The 21935-nt window shown below is 38.6% G+C and overlaps 2 protein-coding genes and 1 non-coding gene across 3 annotated transcripts; 2 read left to right on the top strand and 1 right to left on the bottom strand.

The window, feature by feature from the left end:
• Positions 1–280: 280 nt before the first annotated feature.
• Positions 281–6536, bottom strand: LOC133308394 (uncharacterized). Its single transcript, XM_061509013.1, has 5 exons — positions 5678–6536; positions 5395–5596; positions 5021–5292; positions 4483–4793; positions 281–388 (listed from the first exon to the last, which is right to left on the bottom strand). The coding sequence occupies exons 1-5, from the start codon at positions 6534–6536 to the stop codon at positions 281–283; spliced, it is 1752 nt and encodes a 583-aa protein (XP_061364997.1).
• LOC133308401 (small nucleolar RNA R71) lies at positions 6382–6487 on the top strand. The gene has a single exon (XR_009751158.1). It is a non-coding gene; the product is annotated as a small nucleolar RNA R71 (small nucleolar RNA).
• Positions 6537–15274: 8738 nt separating the features above from the next.
• LOC133308393 (uncharacterized) lies at positions 15275–17554 on the top strand. The gene is made up of 2 exons (XM_061509012.1): positions 15275–15531; positions 15679–17554. The coding sequence occupies exons 1-2, from the start codon at positions 15275–15277 to the stop codon at positions 17552–17554; spliced, it is 2133 nt and encodes a 710-aa protein (XP_061364996.1).
• The last annotated feature ends 4381 nt before the right edge of the window (positions 17555–21935 follow it).

Below are 21935 nucleotides of genomic sequence, written 5' to 3'. Positions count from 1 at the left end.
GTCTCTTAATGCTGATTAAGGGATTTGATGAGGAAACGTTAATGTAACGTCCATCTCTTAATGCTGATTAAGGGATTTGCTGAACCACGTTAAAGTAACGTCTTTTTCTTCAGATCAAGATATACAACGCCTCTCTGGACTAAAATCAATAATTTTTGGCCACCCCTCTTTCTCTTCATCTCTCTTCCTCCATTATTGATCCTCACACCTAACCTCAAGACAAGATTACAGTCTTGAGAAAAATAAACAAAACACTTGAAAACATCCACCTTGCCGCAACCTAGCGAGCTTCCAAGGAAAGGGAGGGTTCAGGGAGAAAGCGTTTCTCAGAAGCAACCAAGAGGTAGCCGTGTGGATTACTGTTAGAGGGAGTCATCCACTTTGACACCTTCAAGTGAAAAAGGTATGAATTTTAAACCCTACGTGTTTAACGGGCAGATCCTAAAACATGAGGCGCATAGATTGTCTATGCTTCCGCATCAAAGACCATTTTTTTTTGTTTTTACCCTCATGTAGGCGCATCAAGGTGGGACCTTTGTGGAGCCAATTTTGACTTTCACCTTGCAAGCTAGCTATCCAAGTCAAGAGTCCACACAATCTCAAGGTCCACAACAGCAAGATTCATAATTTGTTTAGACCAAATATAACATCAATATCCATACTCTATAAGCATACTCAAAAGACCACGCCTTTCTCTTACGTTTTACGTCTTTAGGCTCCTCACAAAGCCACAAGCCCTTAATCAATTAGATTCTGACTTAGTTAATTATTACAGAGGTTCAACATAACCCATCATGGGTCCACAAACCATAAATATCATTCTGTATGAACAATATCATCACTGTCCACGAAAACCCAGAATATCCGGATATCTGTCGAGTGAATATCCGGATATCTCTCGGGGGCATATCCGGATATCAATATCCGAATATTTCCAACCAAATATCCAGATATTTCGCGGCAGAAACTCAGAATTTTCATTTTGCGAAATACCACTTACAAGGTTGGGTTTTTAACCCACTCCAACGTTAAAGCATGCATTTTTATCCTCTTTTAAGTTCATATACAGATTACATACTTGTTTAACTAATTAACATGCCAAGGATTCATCTTTTAATCAAGGAAACTCAAGATTACGTGAAGGGACATACCCAAGGCTTCAAAACAGAAGCAAATGGTGCTTCTTGAGATCTCCAACCAGTCTCAACACTCAGACCAAGCAAGGACACGAAAGTGGAGGTTGATGCTCACCGGCAAGTGCACCGATCGCACAAGTAATATAGATAGTAAGTAAAGTATCGTCTCCACAGGGATTGGGTCGAATATCAATTAATTGTTCTTTTAAGAATAAAAGAGTTCAAAGCTTGTGACAAATATTGTCGAATTGTGTGGAATTGAGAACTGAAAATAAAGACTTGTTTTTGTAATTTTTGCTTATGAGAAATAGATAATAAAAATAAGAATTGGTTTGTGAAAATATGAGAAAAGTATTGTAGCTAGAGCGCACTCACCTTATGATCCCCACTTCTTACTTTGGATTGATTTACAATATTCATTTATAAAATTACTCGGATAAATTATTATCTAAAATAATTAGTTAAATCCCAATCCTTGGCAATTTAACCCTTTAATCTCAATTGGAATCATAATCCCTTAAAACCCCTCATGAAAATTAAGCGATGAACTCAATAATTTAGGCATCTGCAATTCAATACACATTTATTCCTAGCATGCATACGAACTGTTATCCTACCCCCTTTCAGGATGAAAATCCCAATATTCCTATCTAGGGTTCTAACCCTCAGACTATTATCAACTATTAGAGTGATCAATTCTAATAAAGAAAATATAAAATACGAATAGGGTAGAGATAAAGATAATTATATAAACGAGCAATTATAAATCAATCTGCGTAACAAGGGTTCACATAGGGTTTGTGACCCTAACTACAATAAAATATAACTAGCCAAACTTAATCATGGCTAAAAATTCAATATTCGATAAAAGCATAAAATTAAAGAGAAGAGGAAGAAGAATTTCATCTGTAGAATCCTCTCGGAGCACCGTTGTCGTCTCTCTTCAGAAGAATAGGTCTGAATGCCTAATTCTGTCATATGGATCCTATTTATAATCCTCTTTTCTTTCTTCCAAAAATACCCCCACAGCAACACGATATCATTTTCCTGCAACCCGGCGCCGGTTTGGCACTACTTCGCGCCGCGCTACTGTCTCAAAATGAAAAGCCAGAACCGAATGCTTGTGATTTGGCGCCAGTTGGCGCCACCCTTTGCATTTTTGGGCGCCACTTGGCGCAATCCTTCCATGATGTTGGGCGCCACTTTGCGCCACAATTTTCTTCACTTTGGGGCGCCACTAAGCGCCATCCTTCCATGATGTTGGGCTCTTGTTGGCGTGGAGAAAAGGTGCACCATTTTGGTTCGTAATTGTGGCGCTAGTTGGCGCCACTTGCAATTGTCCGGTGTGGAGTTCGTAAACTGGCGCGGTCCGCACCAAGTTTCTGTCCATGGTACTGTGATACATCTGTGTGGAGTCGCGTCAACGGGCTTTTTATAATTTATAATTTTTACTCCTTTTTCTTGTATAAACACAATCAATATGTGAGAAATATTATTGACATAGAAAGAATCAATATAATTAGCAAATATGTATTTAATTTCTCTAGTATGACTCAATTCTTATCAATTTTAACACAGAAAATCACATCTGCCAGAGGCACATAAAATCATTCCCAGATTTAAACGTTGTTGTCCCCAGCAATGTACAAGACTCAATCCAGGAAACAATCAATTATTCCAACACAACATCACACAGACAATCAAGAGATCACTATGCTAAGCATGACTGAATCAACGCAAAGAACTCCTAACAATGCCTTCTATTCTCATGAAAATGTCATAGTCTAACTTGAACACCCCTCACCAAGATAAACATATAACGCTCAGCACTCAAGTGTTTGGGGGAGTAACAATCACTCAATCCATCACAGCAATAACACTACCATAAGCTTGATCATATTCTCAAGTTCCTAAAGATGAGGAACATTAACACATGCACCATTGATCAAAAGGACTTCTCAGGTTGTAATTTGGCTGGTTTAAAGAGTAGGAATATATGGAAAGTAGCTCAAACCACAATGAGATTGAAAAACTGATATTATTTCATTTTTAACACATTCAACTCAATGATTTTTTCTCCACTAACATTCCCACAGAATTTCGGGAATTAATTTCTTTCAGCCACCTTTTCTTTACATTCACCTTTTTCTTTTTCTTTCTTTTTCAAATTTTTTTATAAGGGTATAGATGAAATTTACATCCCTTACATCGCCTACATCCCCTAATTACTTGACCTCTTGTGGAGCTTACCTCAATTTCTTTGTTTTATTTTCAACATTTCAGTAATTCAATCTCAATTAAGGTAAGTCACATGGATATAGGCTAAACCATCAATCAGGCCACATGTCATTTAGCAACAAATAAGAAATAAGTTCAGGCTCAAGGGGGTTAGCAATGGAAAAAATTTCATTCAGGTGGGTTATTTTTGGCCAATAGCTAACAAGAACAAAATGCCTTTATCATATCAATCAATGCATGCATAACAGAGAAACAGAGCAAGTTCTAGAATGCTATCACAGTGAGGTCTCTCAAAATAAAATAAGTGTTTAAGCACAAAACCTCACCAGCTATGATGTCAAGCTAGACTTCCAAAAGAGACATCAGGCATCATTAATCATTCAAACAAAAAATTCAGACAAACGAGCAATCATGAAATCTACTCATGCCCATACAATATCATGCCAGAAGTTCATACAAAACATGTTTTCTATGATGAATCAGTCAAGTTAACTAGGGAAAGCATGTCTAAACCTGGGACTTGCTCATAAAATATATTTTTTTCAAATTTTTTTTTTATATATCACACAAAATAACTATAAAAATAACTAAGAAAATTAAAAGAGTTAGAATATCTCCCTTGATAGAAGAATTGCAGCAGTTCTAAGATGCAAGCCTACCATTCCCAGATTTAGAGAATTGTTGTCCTCAGCAATAATTAAACCACAAGAAGGAAGAAAAACCTGCACAATGGAACAAACAGTGGCATATAGAAGAAACTATAATGCGCACGTTAAAACTTCAGAGAAAAATATACCAACACAAAATAACTAAAAAAAATAATACGAAACAGAAAAATAAACTAATATACAAAATCTCCGTCAGCAAGGAGATATAATCAACCCTCCATGTCATCCCCCTCAGCAGCGTGGGATGACTCAGCAAATGGAAGGTCCGGTGGTACTGGATGCTTTGGTGTATGAGACCACCATTCCCAGATTTGTTCCAAACCATGAAGCCATGTTAAGAACTCTTTGAAGATTTGATTTTTCCGAGAGATAGAATCTCGGTGTCTCTTGTCAAACTTCAGCTCCTGGTGTCTCTTCCAACTTGTATCAAAGAGTTTCACCACTTCCTTTCTCGTTGCCTTCTTCTTTGTAAGATTATTCCTCCCTTGAGGTTCCCTCACATTTTTGTCATCATCCTTATTAAGAATTTTGTGAGTACGGGAAGGGGGATCTTTATCCGAATCCTTCAACTCTATTTTTGGGGCACCATCTTCTTTGTCAGAATCCTTCTTCTCAAGAACTTCAAACACAACACTTTTTTCTTCCTCAAAAGGAACAATATCTCGCGCTTCTAGTTCTTCCTCAAGCTCTTGAATAGAAGATTTCTCTTCTTCCACCAATTCTTCTAAGGCATCAAGTCTGAAACAATCACCTTCATCAGAAACTTGTATCATAGAATCAAAGACATTGATGGTGATAGTCTCATCATTCATCCTTAACTCGAGTTTCCCTTCTTCAACATCAATCATAGCCCGAGCAGTAGCCAAGAAGGTCTACCCAACAACAAAGGCATTTCAGTACCCTCTTCCATATCCAACACTACAAAATCTGCTGGGAAGATGAACTTGTCCACTTTAACAAGAACATCTTCAATAATACCACTCGGTTTCCTCAAAGATCTATCAGCAAGTTGCAAGGAAATCTTAGAAGGCTTGAGCTCAGAGGTTCCTAGAGATTTATACACAGACAAGGGCATCAAATTTATACTTGCCCCAAGATCACACAAAGCTTTGCCAACATTTTTGTTACCAATGACAATAGGAATGTTACAACTCCCTGGATCACGACGCTTACAAGGGAACTTTTTCTCTATAATAGCACTGCACTCTTCAGTAAGTGCAACAGTTTGGCATTCTTGCAGCTTATGTTTCCTAGACAACAGATCCTTCATGAACTTGGCATAATTTGGCATGCTAGCCAAGGCTTCAGCAAAAGGGATATTTATATGCAACTTCTTGAAGATATCTAGGAACCTAGCATAATGCTGCTTCTGAGCATCATCCTTGAATCGTTCTGGATAAGGTGCCATAGCTCTCATATATTCTGGATTCAGCTCAAATTTCTTCTTTTCAACTGGCTTCTCCACTTCAGCAGGTATCACCACCTCTTTTTCTGGCTCCTCAACCGCCTTAAGCTTCTCATTAGCTTCCACATTTGTGTTTGGCTTTTCTGGAGCTGCTACCACTTTACCACTTCTAGTTGTGATAGCCATACAATCCTCCTTGGGATAAGTAACTGTATTGCTAGGGAAGGTACCTAGAGTTCTGTCAGCCATTTGTTTGGCCAGCTGGCCAATTTGATTCTCCAAATTTCTGATAGAAGCCTGTGTGTTCTTGGTATTGGCCCTTGTCTCCTCCATGAAAACATTTGAATGTTGGGCCATTTGTCCCACTAGCTTCTCCAAATCAGAAGGTTCTTTGTATGGGATTCGTGGAGGCTGCAGATAATTGTTAGAACTATAATCAATACCACCTCCTTGACCTCTCTTCTGAAAATTATTGCCCCCAGAAGGATAATTCTGACCTCTTTGAACATTTTGTTGCTGGGGTCTCTGATTATACCAAATGCCATTCATTTGCATTTGTTGAGGTGAATCAGAAGCTAGCAAAGACGGACATTCATTAGATTCGTGATTGTCCTGGCAATATTCACACACAACAGCCGCTTTAGTCTGAACACCAGCAAACTGCATCTTGTCAAGCCTTGATGTCAAGTTTGCTACCTGCTGAGATAACAAACTGTTTTCAGCTAACACTGCATCATTACCTTCCAGTTGAAGGATACCTCTCTTAGGCTTGGATGACATCACTTGATTTTCGTTGGCAGCCATCCTCTTAATCAACTCAAAAGTCTCATTTGCTCTAAGAGTTTTAATAGTTCCACCTGCTGCACCATTCAACACCATCGTCACCTCAGGTTTGCAGCCATTGAAGAAGATTCTCACCTGATTGCCAGCAGTCAAGTCATACTGAGGACACCTCCTCAATAAATCCTTGAATCTGTTCCATGCTCCACACATAGTTTCACCCTGTAGCTGGGTGAAATTGGTGATATCATTCACCATCTGGTTATACCTTTCCATCGAGAAGAACTCAGCAAAGAACTTCTGAGACATATCATCCCATGTAGAAATACTTGTTGCAGGCTGCCTCTCCAACCAACTAAGAGTCTTTCCCTTAAGAGCAAAAGGGAACAGCCTCAACCGGATCGCATTCGACACCTGAGGGTGTTTGGTTGAGTCACAGATCCTCAAGAATCTGTCAACGAATCGGTGAGGATCTTCAATCTCCTCTCCTCCAAACTGAGCTCTCTCCACCAATTGAATATGAGAGGACTTGAGCTCCCAATTGTTGGCAACATTTGGCTGAACAATGCTCGCATTGGGCCTGTTGAATAATGGAGTTAGGATAGTATCCATGAGCGGATTGTCCTCTTCATTATTCTGTGCCATCTTGTGTGCTTCTTCAGATAGACTTCCTAACTCGTTGAATGCAAGCTTCTTCCGAGCAAGTTTTCTGTTCCTCTTTTCTGTTTTAGTGATTTCCAAATCAAGTGGAAATTCTGGCTCTTTACCTCGCATAAAACTCAGAAAAGATATTAGTAGCACTGTTCAAGAATCACAGAGAAATCAAATATAAAAATAAAAAAAAATAAAAAATCCAATCTTAAAAATCAAAATCAATTGATATAAGAAACGCCAATCCCCGGCAACGGCGCCAAAAACTTGATGCTCACTGGCAAGTGTACCGATCGCACAAGTAATATAGATAGTAAGTAAAGTATCGTCTCCACAGGGATTGGGTCGAATATCAATTAATTGTTCCTTTTAAGAATAGAAGAGTTCAAAGGTTGTGACAAATATTGTCAAATTGTGTGGAATTGAGAACTGAAAATAAAGACTTGTTTTTGTAATTTTTGCTTATGAGAAATAGATAATAAAAATAAGAATTAGTTTGTGAAAATATGAGAAAAGCATTGTAGCTAGAGCGCACTCACCTTATGATCCCCACTTCTTACTTTGGATTGATTTACAATATTCATTTATAAAATTACTCGGATAAATTATTATCTAAAATAATTAGTTAAATTTCAATCCCTTGGCAAATTAACCCTTTAATCTCAATTGGAATCCTAATCCCTTAGCAACCCCTCATGAAAATTAAGTGATGAACTCAATAATTTAGGCATCCGCAATTCAATACACATCTATTCCTAGCATGCATACGAACCGTTATCCTACCCCCTTTCAGGATGAAAACCCCAATATTCCAATCTAGGGTTCTAACCCTCAGACTATTATCAACTATTAGAGTGATCAATTCTAATAAAGAAAATATAAAATACGAACAGGGTAGAGATAAAGATAATTATATAAACGAGCAATTATAAATCAATCCGCGTAACAAGGGGTCACATAGGGTTTGTGACCCTAACTACAATAAAAAATAACTAGCCAAGCATAATCATGGCTAAAAATTCAATATTCGATAAAAGCATAAAATTAAAGAGAAGAGGAAGAAGAACTTGATCTGCAGAATCCTCTCGGAGCATCGCTGTCATCTCTCTTCAGAATAATAGGTCTAAATGCCTAATTCTGTCATATGGATCCTATTTATAATCCTCTTTTCTTCCTTCCAAAAATACCCCCATGGCAACACGGTATTATTTTCCCACAACCCGGTGCCAGTTGGCGCCGGTTTGGCGCCACTTCACGCCGTGCTACTGTCTCAAAATGAAAAGCCGGAACCGAATGCTCGTGACTTGGCGCCAGTTGGCGCCACCCTTTGCATTTTTGGGCACCACTTGGCGCCATCCTTCCATGATGTTGGGCCCCACTTTGCGCCACAATTTTCTTCACTTTGGGGCGCCACTAGGCGCCATCCTTCCATGATTTTGGGTGCTTGTTGGCGTGGAGAAAAGGTGCACCGTTTTGGTTCATAATTGTGGCGCTAGTTGGCGCCACTTGCAATTGTCTGGTGTGGAGTTCGTAAACTGGCGCGGTTTCGCGCCAGTGTGGTGCCGGTCCGTGCCAAGTTTCTGTCCATTGTACTGTGATACATCTGTGTGGAGTCGCATCAATGGGCTTTTTATAATTTGTAATTTTCACTACTTTTACCTGTATAAACACAATCAATATGTGAGAAATATTATTGACATAGAAAGAATCAATATAATTAGAAAATATGTATTTAAGTTGCTCTAGTATGACTTAATTCTTGTCAATTTTAACACAGAAAATCACATCTGCCAGAGGCACATCAGAGGGCAAAGGTTGGTCCTTGGCACCAAAGATCACTCCTTGGAGCTCCCCGCACCCAAGGAATGGTGCTCACAACAAGTCTCACCCACACAGCCCCTCAACAGAACACTAAACAGCAACAAAACTCAGACACAAGACCCTCCTCCCACACAAGTCTCAACCACACCCAACCATAGTGTTTAGATGAAGAAAAGGTATAAAAAGGTGGCTACTTTGGAGGTTTCTTAGAGGAGTTGAAGGTTGCAAGGAAGAGAGGCTGATCAGCAGCCAAAATGCCCACGTAGAGTTGTAGTAGGGCCTAGGGTTGAGTGCCAAAGTTGTATAAATAGTCACTTAAGTCATAAACACACAATATTATCGTTAATTGCTACGCTTAGTATTTTAATCCCAAACTTTGACATCTGAACCTACTCAATTTTCTAAGATTTATCATATTTTTCTTTTATTTTTCGCAGCACCTTTCCGGTACGCGCATTTCCATAGCCAGTATCAGTTCTGGCACCAGTTCTCATTATTTTAACTTGAAATTCATTTTACAAGTCCTATATATTATTCAAGGAATATTCATGCACTTATTATAATTTTTCGGGATACTTCATTGGTACGCCTTTATACCGAGTAGCAGAACCGGTATCTACACTTTTCGTCAGAAAAATAACTTTCAACATTCTTAATCACTTACCATTATTATTTGAACCTCATAATAATTATTAGGGTCAATTATGGAATTATTTCCTAATTTCTCATAATTAATTAATTAAATTCCTTAATTAACGGTGCGGGTTCTTACAGAAAAGGTGCTGCAAAAAATAAAATAAAAATATGAAAAATCTTAGAAAAATGAGTAGGTTCAGATTCCAAAGTTTGGGATTAAAATGCTAAGCGTAGCTATTAGTGCTAATATTGTGTGATTAATTTTAAACTGGCTATATATATTAAGAGGCACACGATCCTAGGTCAGAATTGCAACCCTACGTGCCTCCATTTTTCTGAAACATCTCCAGCCACCTTGCCACCCCTTCTTCTCCACTTGGTGAGCCAAAGTGAGCACCTTTGCTCTTAGTTTCTTCACAAAAATACCTTGGCCTTGTGTGAGCTTGCATTGTGTGTGGAAAAGAGCCACAATTTCTGAGTTCTAGCTACTGTCTTGGTGAAGTCTAGGTGCTGACTTTGTAGTAGTGTTGTGAGAGCCTTTGGTGATGACTCTTTGAGCTTCAAAGAGCCATCTTTGGGTGCCAAGAACCAACCTTTGGGGTGCCATTTTCGTTTGCCTTGTGAAGTCAGACTTGAGGAGCTGTGGTGAGAGCTCCAAGAGCCATTGTTGCTCTGTTTTAAGCTTGGGTAAGCTTCATCACCTTAGATCATGAGTTTATTATGTTAAAATTTGAGTCTTGCCATGTTTAATAAGATAAACAAGTAACCAACGTGATAACTGACCTAGAGTGGTTTAAAGATGCATGCTTTAATGTTTAGAAGTGTTAAAAATGGAACCTTGGGGGTGATATCTCGCGAAATGCAGAAATTGCATTCTGTCGCGAAATATCCAGATATGGATATCCGGATATTGATATCCAGATATGGGGTTCTGTGATATCCGAATATGGATATCCGTATATGATATCCGGATATGCATATCCGAATATGGCCCTGACAAATATTCAGATATTCTGCGTTGTCGAAGAACATCAGTTGTATTGTTCATACAGAAGGCTGTTATGGGTTTGTGGAGCCTAGATTAAGTGATTAAACTAATTACGTAATAATTAAACTAAGTCATAATCAAGTGATTAAGGGTTTGTGGCTTTGTGAGAAGCCTTAAGACATGAAATATAAAAGAGAAGCGTTGTCTTTATGTATATACTTATGAGCTACGGTTGTTGATATGATTGCTGGTCCGAAACAGATTGTGATTCTACTGTGTTTGGGCATTGAGCTTGTGTGGACTCTTGGCTTGGATAGCTAGCTTGCAAGGTAAGCTTTTGTGTCCTCGATTTAGCCATTGTGTGGTTCCACCATACCCCATGGGGGAATGGTTTATATGCATGATGTGTTTACATGCTTTGATAATTGAAAATGTTGTTGAGCTTTATATGCAATTGCTTATAATATTTATGTGTTGTTCCACTTAGACGGTAAGCCTAAGTATATGGCGTCATAGAAGACGGTGACACTACGGGTGGGTGCAAGTGGCGTCTTGCACTAGTATGGGTAATAGACGTATTCCAACTTTTCTCTGGCCAGTAGATTAGTTATAACACACATGACATGATTATTTGCTGCATTGCACTGTTTTGGAACTTATATTGTTAAACTGTTTTTGAACTTATATTACACATGTAAGTGAGCTTGGGGTGGAAGATCCTTGAGGACCCCTTGCCTTACTAAGATTTCTGTTTAGAGATCTCACCCCACGCTTGGGGCGCTTATTTCAGGTTCAGGTAACCCAGGAGTTGAGACCTCTAGCGGCAGGAGGCCGGAGCTTAGTTGATTGACATGTTTGCATATTATGCTGATGCACCTGCTTAGTGTTTATGCTTTATCCATTATTATGTTGTTGTATTGAGACTTGATGAGTATGCTGTTTATTTGGTGAGCATGGGGATTGTCCATGCCACATTGATTTGTCGAAGTTAAGTTATTGGAGTTGTATTAATATATCAGGATATTGTCCAGACTACGTGTCGTAGATCCGTGACTTAGATACTCACTTATTTATTTACGAGGTATTTCATTTAGCTGTCTTTTGCAATTTACATACAGGCGATATTTTTATGAAAATGGTTACGTAATCAACTTGGCTAAGTTTAATGACGTCATAATTGAAAAGAAAAAATATTCCGCATTTTTAATTAAGTGTGGCTTAATACGATGTCATGTTAACAAACCGGGTATACACGGGGTGTTACATCAAGCTTCCTCAGTAAAGCCGCCATTTTTCTTTCTTTTATTCTGCCATCTCCTTGTTCCACCATACTTGTGTTACAACAATAGCCAAGATAGGGAAGAAAGCCCAAGACAGGACCTTGTACGTACTAGCTTGGTATTAGAGCACAGGTATGGAGGAGAGAGTAGAAAAGATAGAATCTTTGATAGAACAATTCCACAAGATGTTGACCTAAATCACCCACTGGTTGGAAATACAAGCAGCTGCGACTCACATAGGGCAGAAGACTAATCATTCGTCTAGGAGTAATATATCAATGTAAGAACCCACACCGTTAAATTAGGAAACGATTCCATAATTAACCCTAATAATTATAATAAGGCTTAAATAATTATGGTAAGTGATTAAATATGTTGAAAGTCGTTTTTCTGACGAAAAGTGCAGATACCGGTTCTGCCTCACGGTATAAATGCGTACCGATGAAGTATCCCGGAAATTTATAATAAGTATGGGAATATTCCTAGAATAATACATAGGACTGGTAAAACAAGTTTCAAGTCAAAATAATGAGAACTGGTGCCAGAATTGATACTGGCTAAGTAAAAGCGCGTACCGAAAAGGTGCTGCGAAAAATAAAATAAAAATATGAAAAATCTTAGAAAAATGAGTAGGTGTTTGGGATTAAAATGCTAAGCATAGCTATTAGCGCTAATACAGTGCGATTAAAACTTAAGTGGCCTATATAAGGCCTTGGCACATGATCCTAGGTCATTGTTTGGTGCCTTCTACGTGGGAAACCCTACAGCTGATCAGCCTCCACTGTTTCATTGTCTTCTCTTTTCCATTTTGAGACCAAGGAACCACCTTTCTCCATAAAACCTTCACCAAAACACCGTTGTTGAGTGAGAGTTGGTCTTGTGAGGGGGAGTGAGAGCCATTTCTGTGTGCTCAGCCACTGTTTGGTTGGTGTTGTGAACTGACTTCACAGTTTGGGGAGAGGGAGAGCTTGTATCTTGTTGGTGTTGATCCAAGGAGCCATTTTTGTGAAGCAAGGAATCATTTTGCTGCTCATTTTCGTGCTCCCTTAGTACCAGCACCTTGAAGCTGACTTGAGAGCTCCAAGAGCATCATCCACCTCTATTTTGAGTTTGGGGTATGATCATCACCTTTGTTCGTGAGTTTTCTTAGTTAAAAATGAATCCTTGATGCATGTAATAAGCCAAAGTTCATAACTTAAGGTTGGATAAGGTTAAACACACCTGGAAATGCATGTTTAAGCTTATGGAATCGCTAAAAGAGCAACCTTTGGGAAGGATATCTCGCGAAGTGCAGAACTGCATTCTGTCGCGAAATATCCGGATATGGTATCCGAATATTGATATCCGTATATGGTATCCGGATATTGATATCCGGATATGGGGTCTTCAGATATCTGAATATGTATATCCGGATATGATATCCAGATATGTCCCCGACAAATATCTGGATATTCTGGGAATTTTGAGACAGTAGCTGTACTGTTCATACAGAATGGCATTTTGTGTTTGTGAACCCTTGTGTGGTCAATGTTGATTTCTGTAATAATTAATCTAAGTCAGAATCTAAGTGATTAAGGGCTTATGGCTTTGTGAGAAGCATAAAGACATGAAACGTAAGAGAAAGGCGTTGTTTTTATGTCATATGCTTGTAGAGTATGAATCTTGATATGATTGTTGGTCTAAAACAGATTGTGATCTTGCTATTTGTGGACTTTGAGCTTGTGTGGACTCTTGGCTTGGATAGTTAGCTTGCAAGGTAAGCTTTCGTGTCCTCGGTTTAGCCATTGTTGGTTCCACCATACCCCGTGGAGGGATGGTTTATATGCATGATGTTGTTTTCATATATTGAATTGTTGAAATGCTATTGAGTTGTTATGTGCGAGTGCCTTATGATATGCATGTGGTGTTCCACCTATACGGTAAGCTTGAGTATGTGGGGACATACAAGATGGTGAGGCTGTGGGTGAGGTGCAAGCGGTGTTCCTTGTACTAATTGTGGGTTGTAGACGTACGTACATCCTGCATTTCTCTGGCCAGTAGAATAGTTTACATACATGGCATGATTATCTGCTGCAATGCATCGGTATTGAACTTATATTGTTAAACTGCTTTTAGAACTTATATTGCACATGTAAGTGAGCTTGGGGTGGAGAAATCCTTGAGGCCTCCTTGTCTTACTGAGATTTCTGTTTAGATATCTCACCCCATGTTTGGGGAACCATTTTCAGGTTCAGGTAACTCGGGGTTGAGACCTCGGGCGGCAGGAGGTCAGAGCTGAGTTGAGATGTTTGATGTTATGCTGATATGACTGGCTGTTATTCTGATTTACTGCCTTTATTATTATGATGTTATTGTTGAGACTCTGTTGGGCTTTGTTGCCTTATTTGGTGAGCATGGGGATTGTCCATGCCACTTTGACTTGTCTTATGGTTTAGCTTGAGTTGTATAATTGTATCAGGATTATGTCCGGTCTATGTGTTGTAGTTCCGTGACTTAGATACTCACTTATTTATATATGAGGTTATTCAGTGTAGATAGCTGTTTATTTGCAATTACATACAGGCGATGTTTTATGAAAAGCATTAAGTAATCAACTTGGTAATATTAATGATGTCATAATTGAAAGTAAAAAGTTATTCCGCATTTTTAATTAAGCAAAGCTTAATACGATGACATGATAACAAACCGGGTATACACGGGGTGTTACATTTTATGGTATCAGATCATTTTCTAGGGAAAAGTCTGTATGTATTGCAATAACTTAGGATGTTTTGTAGCGAGTCTGTCTTGTGTGTTTCCTCTGATGGGTTTTGCTATGATGATGCACGTGTGACCACATTGCGTGGGCCTTATCAACTCATTCTTTGTGTAACTTGTGCAGAGTCATGGTAATGCCTAGGAGAAACTAAGAGACGAATGAGGATCAGCCGGATCCTGTCCTGACTGCATTAGTTGAGATGCAGGCGGCTAGGTTAGCCGATCAGGAGGCTGCTAGATTGGCCAACCAGGCGATGATGGACGTCGTTCAAGAGGCGAATCGGAAGGCCACGGAAGATGTCCTCGAGGCAAACAGGCTGGCGAACATGACCATGATGAGGGTCATGTTGGAGGAGATGCGGGCTGGCCGCAATGAGGGTCAGTTCCCTCCGCCACCACCTCCACCGCCACCACCGCCGCCTCCTCCACCTAGTCTTCAGGACGATAGCCAGAGTCGCGTTGAGGGCACTGGACACCTTACTGGGGTGATGGAACCCTACATGGAGCCTGTTGAGGATCGTGACGTGATAGACTGCCGGCTTAATGCTTTTCGCAAGCATATGCCACCTTCCTTTGATGGGTCTTATAATCCCATTGCTGCTGCGAGATGGCTTCAGGCGTTGGATAATATCTTTTGGGTCATGCAGTGTACTGATCCGCAGAAGTTAATGTTCGCCACATATATGCTAGAGGGCGATGCACATGAGTGATGGATGAACACCTCTCACGCCTATGAGATGCAGGGTCATGTGATGACGTGGCTATTCTTTGAGGACTGTTTCCTTGGGAGGTATTTTCCATATGAGGCTCAGGAGAGGAAGCAGGGAGAGTTTGACAGATTGGTGCAGGACTTGATGTCTGTTGACGAGTACCTGGCTAAGTTTAATGAGCTGGTAAAGTTTGCACACTTTCAGATGGCGATGCCTACTCCGACCTTTTTGGCTGCTAAGTTCCGCAGGGGACTTAATAAGGAGATTGCAGATCTGATTGCTGGGGTAGCGTCTAGAGATTTTGGTACACTGGTACAGCAGTGTAGGGACATTGAGGATGTATGCATAGTGAGTAAGGCCAAGAGGGCCATGATTGCTGAGGCAAAGGGAACTGGTAGTTCCACTTCCTGGAGAGAAAGGAAGTTTGGGGGAAAAGGTAAAGGAAAGCAGTTGGTGGCTAGGCAAGCGCCAAATCAGTTTAAGAGGACTTCCACTCACGGGAGTACAGCGAGACCTCCTGCTCTCAGATGACTGGATAGACAAGCCCCCAACAGCATCAGAACATGGGATGAACTGGCGGCTAAATTCTTTGCTGAGCACTTCTCCAGGGAGAAATACAATAAGTTGGTGAATGAAATCACCAACTTCACTCAACAACCAGGAGAAACTCTATGTGCAGCTTGGACCATATTCCAAGAACTGATCAGAAAGTGCCCCGCATATGATCTGCCAGAAGGAAAGAAGGTCAGAATCTTCTACAATGGAATGACACCAGATTCCAGAATGGTTGCCAATGGTGCAGCCGGTGGGACCATAGCAAAGAAGACAGCAGCTGAAACTTTAGAGCTGATCGACTTCATGGCAAGGGATGATAACACATCAATAACAGTTCAAACAAGAAGGGGAATCCTTCAGTTGGGAAACAATGATGTATCACTTGCAGAACAAAAGATTCTATCTCAACAGTTAGCTAGTCTGAATGCAAAGTTGGACAAGTTGCAATTCTCTACTGCTCAAGTTGACTTGGTGAACTATGAGTATTGCCAAGGTGAGCATGATACTAACGTTTGCCCAACATTGGTAGGAACAGATGCTTTACAAGTGAATGGAATCTGGTATGAACCAAGACCACAGCAGAATTTCCAGAGAAACCAGAACAATGCTCCAGAAAGGAGGATTCAAGGTGGAGGTTTGGATTACAAATCCAATAACTATTTACAACCTCTTCCAGTTCCACAAACTCAAATATCTGAGCTAGAGAAAGCACTGATACAGTTCATGAACGAGACAAGGACTCATCATAAAAATCAAGATGCTTCAATCAGAAATCTGGAAACTCAAATTGGGCAGTTGTCAAGACAATTAGCTGAGAGAAGTCCTGGAACATTCCCTAGTGACACTATAATCAACCCAAGGGAGCACTGCAATGCCATCACTACTAAAAGCAAAGATCTAGAAAAAATGGAAGCTTCTACAAGGAAGAATGAGCACACTCAAGAAGTCAAGGAAGAAGCAAATGAGCAACCTCCTACAATTCAAAAGAAGCAATGGGATTTCTCACGATCTGAGAAACCTCCATATCCCATGGGGAGCAAGCAACATAAGCAAAGGAAGCAAATGTCTAAATGTTTAAAAATTTTTAAGAAATTGCAAATTAACATTCCTTTTGCAGAAGCTTGGGAGAAAATGCCTTCATATGCAAGGTTCCTGAAGGAATCATTGTCTAAAAAATGGAAGCTCACAGAGGACGAACCGGTCATGCTAACAGAGGAGTGCAGTGCAATCTTACAGAAAAACATGCCTCCAAAAGTGAAGGATCCAGGGAGCTTCAGTATTCCATGCACCATCGGCAAGACGACTATAGAGAAAGTCTTATGCGATCTTGGTGCTAGAATAAATGTGATGCCCCTCACCCTGATGAAGAAGCTGGGAATTGATGAAGTAAAGCCAACGAGGATGACTGTTCAACTGGTTGACCGCTTAACAAAGCAAGCACATGGTATTGTGAAAGATGCGCTCGTCAAGGTAAACAAATTTCTAATACCTGTTGATTTTGTTATTCTTGACATTGATGAAGATGCTAGTGTGCCTATCATCTTCGGGAGGCCATTCCTAGCAACCTCAGGAGCGCTAATCGATGTACCTAAGGGTGAATTAATAATTCGCGTGGATGGAGAGCAAGCAACATTCAAAGTACTTACAAATGAAGCTCCAGTGCCTGCATCTCAGCCTAAAGATCAAGTTAACTACATTGCTGAGAAAAAGGTTGAGAAAGGGAACAAGAAGGAAGTCCCTCAGCGGCATGAAGAAAGCAAGCCAAAGGTTAAGATGGAAAAGCCCAAGAGCAAGGAAGAACATATGAAACCTAAGCTTAAAGTTTCTGAGAAGCCTCCTCCCCACCCACGTGCATATGATGCTGGAAAGACACAATGCTGGATCAAGAAGACTGGGTCATCAATGTTGGCATGCTTTCAACCACCGTAATCACAAGGGGTACGTCAGGCTCGTGACGTTAAACAAGCGCTAACTGGGAGGCAACCCAATAGCAATTTTCCTGTTTTTATTTATTTGCTTAGTTAGTTTATTTTTAACAAGTCAAGTAATTGGGGAATTAGTGACCATATGAAAAAAAAATTAATTCGGAAATTGGCGCTAGCAGCGCCAACTTGGCGCTAGTAGCGCCACAAGACTGAAAAGAAACAGTGAGCTCTGCGCTCGCAGCATGAACTCCACGCTGTCAGCGCCAGAAACCCACGGAAGACTCGCGCCAACAACGTGAAATCCATGCTGGCAACGCTACTGGGTCCAAAAGTTCCAGTGAGATCCGCGATCACAGCGTGAACTCCACGCTGTAAGCGCCAGTATTCTCACCATTTACCTTGACTTTTGTATTTTCTTTTTGCTATTTTTAGATTATGGTTAGATTACGTCTCCCTTTTAATATATTTCACTTTTATGATTATTCTGTTTGATGTTTAACAAGTGTGTGAGTGTTCTATCTGTGCAGAAGTAGCTTCACTCAACTAGTTTAGTTGTTGCTGAGGACATCAACGTTCTAAATCTGGGAATTGGTCGCATACATTATGTGATACCTGCTAACTGCGAAACTACACATCAGAGAAGGCGTCTAACAGAAATTTTTCTGAAAAAGGGGAGATATTTTAATATTGTTTTTGCTGTTTTAATTCAATTAATTTTCTTTAATTGAATTTTTTTAGTAAAATAAAAAAATTACAAAAATAGTGAATTCCTGAACAAGCGTTCCTAGATTTTACAAAGCTTACTCAGTGATTAAATAGATTGGATTTTAATAAGCATGATATCTGTGGAGCATTCAATTATTTTTATAATCTGAGAATGATGATTGCTCGTTTGTATAACTGTTTTTGTGAAAATTCTTAGATAATGCTTGATGTGAAATTTTGAAATTAGATTCTAGCTTGAATTATAACTGTGAGGATTGAGCCTATACAGAAATATTTTTTCAGAGAGGCCTCACTGTAGTAGTTTTCTAGAACTTGAACTGTTTCTCTAGCTTGCATGCATAACTGATATGATAAGGGCACGTTTATTCTTGTTAACCTAGAGCCAAATAGCCTACCTAGAAAGATTTTTCATTGTTAGCCCTTTTGAGCCTTAGACCAATTTATTCAAAAACCTGATGAAATTACTTAACCATTTCTCCATTGACACACCTTGAAAGAGATTGAAATGCTGATCTAAGGAAAAAGTCAAGATACTTCTCAAAAGAAAAGTTAAGTAAATTGAAAAAAGAAAAAGAAGAAATTTGCAGCTCAAAAGAGAAAAGAAAGAAAACATCTGCAAATAAGGAAAGAAAAGAAAAAGGTAGTGAAAAAGGGAAAAGAATCCCAAATTGATGAAATGTGGCAGAATTAAAAGACTGAGAAGGAAGTAATGTCAAAACTCTCAGGATTTCAGTCTCTCAACTTAATTAGCCTCTGACCAAAAGATTCTTACCCCCAAACCAGGCCAAGTTATAACCTATCAAAAGACCTTTTGATCAGTCTATGCATGTCAAATGGGTTCCTCAATCTTAGGAATTGAGAATATGTTCAAGCTTATGGAATTACTGTTACACTGATGGAATGAGTGTGAGCCCCTCAAACACTAGAGTGATGAGGGTATATTTATCCGGTGAGGAATATTCAAGTTAGGATCTGGATTCTTGATACAACTGAAAAGCATTGTTTGAACTTTTTAATAGGGAGTTATACATGCATAGCAGTCTGATTTCTTAAGATGTTCATGTTCCATGTTGTTCTTCACAAAGTTAATCTTTGCTTCTAACTTTAATCTATTACATTGCTGATGACAGCAACGTTCAAATCTGAGAATTGTTTGATATGCCTCCATCATATGTATAAATCTAAGCCAAAAAGATAAAGAATCTTGGTCAATCTTGAATAATAAGGGCTAGAATTGGTACTAATTTGATAAATCTCAATCAGATATCTTGTTACTGATTTTCTGTTGATTTTGTAGGGAAACAAGACAAAAAGAAGCCTATTTGGAAGTACCAGGCTGAAGTCCCACGCTATTAGCGTGAAACCCACGCTAGTAGCGCCAGAAGAAATTTTTCATACAAAAGTCCCACGCCATTAGCGTGAAACTCACGCTAGTAGCGCCAGAATTAAATTTCATCTCGAGACATCCACGCTCACAGCATGAAACTCACGCTAGTTGCGCCAGACCTTCTGGCAACCCACGCTCTCAGCGTGGGAACCACGCTAGTAGCGTGAACCTTCAGTGTGCTGAATAAAACTCCCACGCTATTAGCGTGAAACTCACGCTAGTAGCGCGGGAGGTACAGGAAAATCTTTATTCCATCTCAAAGTGAATCAAAGGAAGATTGGACCAAGATACACAATGAAGATTCGATCAAGATTTCTAAGCAAGGCATAAACTCTATAAATAGAGACTCAGACCTCAGAGAAAAATAATCTTTGGCTGGAGAGAGTTCTTGGAGGCTCACGCTGGAGATCAAGATTTTGACAGAGTTGAAGACTGAAGACTATTGATTCTTCCTCTTCTTCTTCTTTATTACTTTCATGAATACTTTTTATTTATTTAATTTTTTTAAGCCAACTATGTCTGGCTAGTTTGTTTTTGTAGTTGGGATCACGGACCCGATGTGAATCCTTTATAATTTCTGTATTGATATTTTATAAGTTAATTAGTTAGTTTGTTTTATTCTACCTGGTTTAATTTTTCATATCCTGTTTAGAACCAATCACTCTAAATTATAGGGCTTTGAGGGTTAGGACTCACAATAGACATATTGGGGTTTTAGTCTGGACAAGGGTAGAATAACAATTTGTGTATGATCTAGACATAGCTTACATAAATTGCAGACTCATAATTCATTTGCTTAATGCTTAATTCAAGAGGGATTACTAAGACCTTAGAATTCTGATTAGGTTAAAGGGTTGAAATCACTAAGATATAATGGGTTCAACTATTTTATAGGGAAATAATGAATTGTCTGAACAAACGAATTAATTAATTATAAAATACAATATAGGAATATAAGGGAGGAACGGAGGTGAAGTGCATCCTGGCTATATATTTTTTATTAAATTTTCATCAATATTTTCTCGCGTTCTTGATATCTTCTTGCATGCGTTCAACCTTAATTGTTTTTAATTTTCTGTTTTAAATTTAATTCTTTTTTTAATTCTGTTTTGAAATTCCAAATTCAATTACTTTCTCAAATTCAAACCAATTTTATTTTCCAACTTAAAGGGAATAGTTAAACTAGTACTTGGTGAATTAATTCTCGTGGGAACGATACTCTACTTATCACTTAAATACTTAAAACGAACGGTATACTTGCCGATTTCGCAACATTGTCCTCATTATAATATCTTGATTTAGTTAAAGGTGTATATTGTCCTATAATTTACTCTGATACATTCCTGTTTTGCCTTAATAATGACCTTCTATGTTTGATTCATTTTGAAATTAATATTTTGAAATATTTATTTTAATTTTTTATATACATGAATATTTATTTGGAATTATTTGCTCTCATTCATATTTAATTTTGTGAGCTCTTATTCATGTTTAATTTTGTAATAAATATTTATGTTCCTTTTTTCAAAATTTTAATAAATGAAAATTGTTACATATTATCATGATTATAATGTTAGTATCTACTCTCTCGATTTTAGCTTAGATTTTATGTGCTTTGTCAATTAAGTTTGATTAGTGAGCTAAGATATATAATTGCTGATATTGGGGATTGAAATTTATGATACAAATTATAATTTAGTAAATGCAATATGAATTTGGGAAACATATGCTATAAGATTTTTCATATTATTTAGGTATGATTATTCAGAATGTTATTTGCAAATCGTCAGGGTTCTTTATTAATAAAATTTATTGTTTGCAATTATCTACTCCAAAGGAAGTTATTGTATGCATTAATTTTGAAATTTGCATTGAGTTAAAATTTCAAATAATGTGAAATAATTATGTATTGTGTACTCTGTCCAAAGGAGAGTTTATAATAAGCTAATTATTTCGTTAAGATTACTTCATTGCCCACAATTAATATAATTGCATTTATGCAATAAATATATTTTTGATATGAACGCTAACAATGCCATAATAGAATTGTTGATTGGGTTGAATTGTGAATAATGGAGATGAGATCTAGATTTTTTTTTATGAATTTTGATCTTGATAGGGCATTGTGTGTTAGCCTATAATTAATGTAGAGAACGTACTTGATGTGTTTTTTGTGTGGGAGAGATATGATTAATTTTGCGTGATCTTGAAGTTATTGTTGAGTCAGTGGGAGATAATTGCTTAGTTTTTAATGTCAGGATATGGGTTTATT

This window comes from Gastrolobium bilobum, unplaced genomic scaffold (genome assembly GCF_033153095.1).
Source record: "Gastrolobium bilobum isolate Gb01-03AN ecotype WA unplaced genomic scaffold, APGP_CSIRO_Gbil_v1 utg28077, whole genome shotgun sequence".
Classification (NCBI taxonomy): Eukaryota; Viridiplantae; Streptophyta; class Magnoliopsida; order Fabales; family Fabaceae; genus Gastrolobium; species Gastrolobium bilobum.
This window is presented reverse-complemented; position numbering and strand designations above follow the sequence as displayed.